At 36.9% G+C, this 5,401-nt stretch overlaps 1 protein-coding gene across 1 annotated transcript in view; it reads left to right on the top strand.

Annotated features, from left to right (window-relative positions):
- TXNRD1 (thioredoxin reductase 1) overlaps positions 1-5,401 on the top strand; it is a 25,626-nt gene that overhangs the window by 19,698 nt on the left and 527 nt on the right. Inside the window, exons 12-13 of the mRNA XM_010021239.1 lie at positions 137-232; positions 2,459-2,593. Of these exons, the coding sequence (XP_010019541.1) occupies positions 137-232; positions 2,459-2,593 (231 nt within the window). The remainder of the gene's footprint in view (positions 1-136; positions 233-2,458; positions 2,594-5,401) is intronic.

The following is a 5,401-nucleotide window of genomic DNA, read 5'->3' as shown; positions in this document are numbered from 1 at the left end:
GTCTCACCCTGATGTCAAATATTCCAAATGCTACGTGCATGGCTTATTATTTAAGATAATCTGGCAGGTTTTGGAAGATCATGGTCTCTGCTGTGAAATTACACTACTGTTTTTCTAACCTGTGTTGTATTTCCAGGTGTACCATAGTCACTTCTGGCCACTGGAATGGACTGTTCCGTCCAGAGACAACAACAAATGCTACGCAAAGATAATCTGCAATATTCAAGATCATGTAAGTGCATCTTTCCTTCCAAGGAAAAGAACAGCTCTATGTTCATCACAGGGACTGTTGGTACCACAGCTATAAATAGGTTATTCTAAACAAATTAACATTAATTTATTTTTTTCGACCTCTTGAAATACAATAAATATTTGTAGTGATAGTTTTGTTGATACAAAAGTGACCCTTAGTAAAACAGAAAATTCTGCCATTGCTATTGGTATATGATAGTTATTCCACATGTGTGAAATAAGAAACATCTCTAAGATGGTTCATTAATTTTGAAAAGTGAGTGAATTGATGCATGTAAAAATGCTTAGAAGTTTTTTATTGGTTTATCTTATTCTCCCCTCCCCAAACTGGAACATTCTTTTTCTGGGAGATTCTTCTTTCTGAAATTGAGGTCTCTCAGAAGCCGTCACAACTTGTAACCTCTGCAAATCCACACATGTATATAGTAAAACTCTTGAGCTCGTTCTAACAGGATTAATGTATCTTGCCTGCACAAATCTCATTTAGAGTGATAATGCCAGGATTATCCTTAGACTAGCATAAAATTTCCTGGCAGTGGAAATGTACAGTCCCTGCTGAAGGACAAGCAAAATCACTAATTGGTTAAAAGAATTGGTATGCCCCTCTCTGAATGATCATCATCTGTTTAATGAAAATTCGGTTGATTTTAATATTATGAGTTATTGTGAAGCATAATTTGATGATAAAATATATTCCTATTAAAATAGTGGCATAGAGTTATCAGTCCTAAAACCAAAATTGATCTATTCTATCTGTTTTTATTTTTTATCATTAGATACACATTTATCTTCCTGCAGTCTTTCTAAGCATCATTTTGTAAGATTTTTCAAACCTGTCTGATTTTGACCATGTCCTCTTTCTGGAGGAGTTTGCACAAGTGTAGAAGCTGCTTTAGAATTCATGGTTATATTACTAATCCAAAGTTACTGAAGAAAATGGAAAGGCTTAATGGTGATTTAAAGTGTTTCAGTAATTTGTTTCCATTTCTTGTTCTGAAAATTTGGAGCATGTTTAAACATCTAGGGGTAGAATTGAAAGTTACCCTGAATGAAAAATAGTTCAGTAACTATTTGAAACTGCAGTTATCTCGGTTTCATTACTATGGTTTCATTTTTACATATGTCCATGTTTTTAAAGGAAAATGAGGTTAATTCCATTTTAGTTATTTCCTCATTATAGCTTTTCCTATTTAAATAAACCCTGTGGTAAATCTCAGTCCTCAGGCTTACTGGAAGAAAAATAACCTTTCAGTGTACTGAGTATCCACACTCCCTTATATGTAATATTTAGCAGGAGGAGCAGATAACTCTTTATACCCAACTGGGCTACACCTGCGCTCAGCAAAATCTGATTAATGCCCTGAAATCCACTAAAGCCCAGGGCAGTTGGTATTTGTTGAGAGGCTTGATTTTTTTAGAGAAGCAAGTTTTTCTTTAAGAAAAGCAGATCAAGCCAGTGCAGCTTGTTCTGCTGAGTGTTTGCTGAAGATATACGTGCAGTTTGATGTATTTTTCAATTTAACAATGGTATAGATATGAGAAGTATGAAGTAATAGTATCTTCCTTGTAATGGAATAGATGTTTTGCCAGTCTCTAGGTATATTATCTCCTAATGACAGCGAACACAGGGCAGTCATCAGTTTAGTTACAATACAGTTCTTGCCACATCTGGTTAGCCAGAGCTTTAGCTTGTGGCCTTTTCCTGTAAGTGACTATCAGACTGACAATTCTTCAATAGATACACAGCATGTAGTCACCTAGCATATGCCCTGATGTTGCAAACCTTTGTGCAAGGTGCTCATCCTTACTTAGGCAAGCAGCCTGTTGGAATGAATGGATTTGCTTACCTGAATAAAATTTAAATGCAGGTTTGCAATTTGGACATACACAATAATCAAGCATAGAACATGGTAGGTATTTAATTTATATGCCATTGAGGTAAATGGAGGACCTCTGCACAATACTTTGTAAGGAGGCTGGTTGGCGAGTTCTTAGTTGAATCTTTTCCTTTTCAGAGAACAAAATTATACCGACCATTTCCCATCTGTTGGTGCTAATGATAGTTCACATTTGTGTGGTTCCATTAATTTGTGGTACGTTTTGTGAGCTGATTAAATTATATACTCCAAGTAAGAAAACCTTACACGTTGTCTAAAGAGAACTGAATGCATGACTGTGCTTGCATTTTATTATCTTTGATATTTAGGAGAGAGTCATTGGTTTCCATGTCCTTGGTCCAAATGCTGGAGAAGTGACCCAAGGGTTTGCAGCTGCTATGAAATGTGGGATCACAAAAGAACAGCTGGACAGCACTATAGGAATTCATCCCGTGTGTGCAGAGGTTAGTATGTGAAGTCATCTCATAGCCCAGCTTTTGTGGCATTCTGGGTTAAGGTGCTGGCAATCTGAATAGCAGAACTCTGTTAAAGATGCCCCAATCTGGGAGAAGGCAGAGGAGAGGTAAAGACAGGATATGATCTGGTTTTAGTATTTAGAAATCTAACATTTGGGTTTAACCTGGGATTATTTTAAACTTTTTTGTTACTGTGTTCATTTGTGAGACGTTTATGGTCTCCCTAATCCAGTGCACTCTCTACTGGGAAGTACAGACTTTTCCTTCCACTCAAAGATCCTTTTATGAAGGCTTCAAATACTTTTCAACTAAAGGTGTTGTCAAAGCTAATGTTTTTAGATATGTGGGTTCAAAATAGGCTTATAAACTGGTGCTGTGAAAGGGGACAATTTCTCTATTCTGCCCTTTTAAAGATCTCTCCTTTACTTTTGAAGTGAAGACATGAGGCCACATGAAACACTTCTTGTGTTTATCTTGCTGTTCCTCATTAATGAAGAGCTTAATTTTCTCTACCGAGGAGGGGCGACAGCTACTCCCAGGTGTCAATCAGAGATGCTCCACTGATTTTTAGTAGCATTAGGAACAGTTTATATTAGCTGAGGATCTCTGCAAGATGTTTATGACCTTTGTATGTCTCTGTACAGAATCTCTGGTTTTACCTGCTTCATTAACTAGAAGTGTTGTAAAAGTGCACCAGGATGCTGGTCTGCAGAAGTGAAGTCCACTTCTCATGTGATTCCAAAATGATACAGCAATAGAATATGAACTTCATTAATGGAATGGACTGCTAGCAATCTGAATCATCTTCAAAGCAAACACAATACAGATTCTGTTCTGTGGGTTTTTTTTCTGTAGTATCATCTAATGGCGTTCTCAGAAGCACTTGAAGAGGGGTAGCAGGTCCTTATCTTAGCAGGGGCCCTGTGTAGGGGGAACTCTGAGGGAGGCATTCAAACCTGTGAACTCAAGTGGGATATTAGCATATGCAGTGTGAAGAGAGGATGATAGTCATAATTTATTCTGGACATCTGAGCTGCTAAAATTGAAACTGAATAGAATGGTGATTAGACATAATTTAGGGAGGTAATTTCAGATAATCATATTTGTTTGAGTGGGGGAGGAAGAAATTGGCTCAGGAGAAATACGCTCTTTAAAAGCTTCAGGGAACAGTGATCATTTTTTAGTGCCAGCCTTCAAAAGGTTTTTTTATGCCTGTTACTTAATTTAATCTCTTAAGCAGTAAACAAAAATCAAAGTGCAACATGGTACTCTTTGATTTTAAAAAATGCTTTTAAATTGTTTGGAATCTCTGAGGACTGCACATATCTAGATAAATAGAATGATGAATAATATCAGCATTATTTTTATCTTGAGACCATGTTAAAGCTAAGGAAAGGGAAGTCTGATCTGAGCAGGAAAGGGACAGTGTTGCAGGGTCAAATGCTGACATCTTCGCTGCTATTAGTACTAATTCTTGTGCAAAGTTTCCTCTGAAACATGGTATTATTGAAGTAGAAGAAGACTGTAAGACTGAGTCTCATTTCTCACTGCTTACAGATTAGAGCCAGATTTCACTTCTCTCATTTGAGCAGCAATTTATTCCGTAGAAAACATGAGTTTTGAATAGAATTTCTTGCAAGTAAAGTACAAATAACTGTAAGCACAGAGTTGGTAGGACCTCTGCCTCACAGAAAATTGCCTCTCAACCTTGACTGTAGTGCATTGCTTGAAATACAGGCGTGTATAATCAACTATCTGTGATGAAGGGAAAATGTCTTCTGAAAGCTGGGATGATTCTTCAAGTTAGTTAACCATGGCTTTCCAGCCATTGGATCTCAGGTTTTGACTTCACTTGAATAACACAAAATCTGTCAAAACCCTCATGTTTCCAGTAATTACCAAATGACTACCAGCTGGCTTCCTAGAGTTAGGGAGCTGTATGGTCCCTACAGCCACTTGGACTGGCTAACAGACCCAGAGCTTGCAGTCAGGCCAAGAAGAAAGCAGATAAATGTTGCACTTTTTAATCTTTCAAAGTGACATAATAATAAATGGAGATTCCCAGATGTTATCAGTCTGTGGATCAGAACTGAAGAGTTAGGAACACCATCTCAAGCCATACACTATAGCTTGAATATATTGCTGTTGTTCTGCCATGTATATTAGGCATGCATTTGTCTTCCTGCTTGGCATAATGCTTTACCTGCTTATAGAAAATGGGAGAGGTATATCATTTATTTATGTTCTCTGAAGAGCTGCTAGCAGCCTTAATTCAGCAAAGCTTCTACTTGGAGAAATGTAGGGCTTTCAGATCCCCATTATGCTTAGATACATCAGTGTTGTTTGCATAACTGAAACGTGTATGTACTTCATTCTGTGCTAAGTTTATTCTTCCTGATGGCTTTGATGATAGCTAATGATTGCAACTTTGAACCATTTAGGTAGAAGTGGTTTTGATTTCCCTTTTTCCTTTTTATATCTGTGCAAAGCTATGCAATTATTCGCACAGTAAAGTTCTAATATTAAACAAGTTTTTGTAAAATTCTTATTCTTGAATTTTGATACTTTTCAATTTTACAATAATTATTCTTGAATATGTTGTTTTCTTTAATGTGACTTGAAAGCAGTAAAGATTGGACTTTTTCCAAACTAAGTGTTTCTTAGCTCTTGTCCAGAGGATACAGATCCCAGACATAATACCTACATCAGCAGTCAGTTCCACATTTCTGTAATATCTAGAAAGGTACAGAGGCAAAATTTAGGTTCTCTCCAAATGCCATAGCCTTGGGTTAACTT

This window comes from Nestor notabilis, unplaced genomic scaffold (assembly GCF_000696875.1).
Source record: "Nestor notabilis isolate BGI_N333 unplaced genomic scaffold, ASM69687v1 scaffold2339, whole genome shotgun sequence".
Taxonomy (NCBI): Eukaryota; Metazoa; Chordata; class Aves; order Psittaciformes; family Psittacidae; genus Nestor; species Nestor notabilis.
Note: the sequence above shows the minus strand (reverse complement) of the source record. Positions and strands in the feature narration are given on the sequence as shown.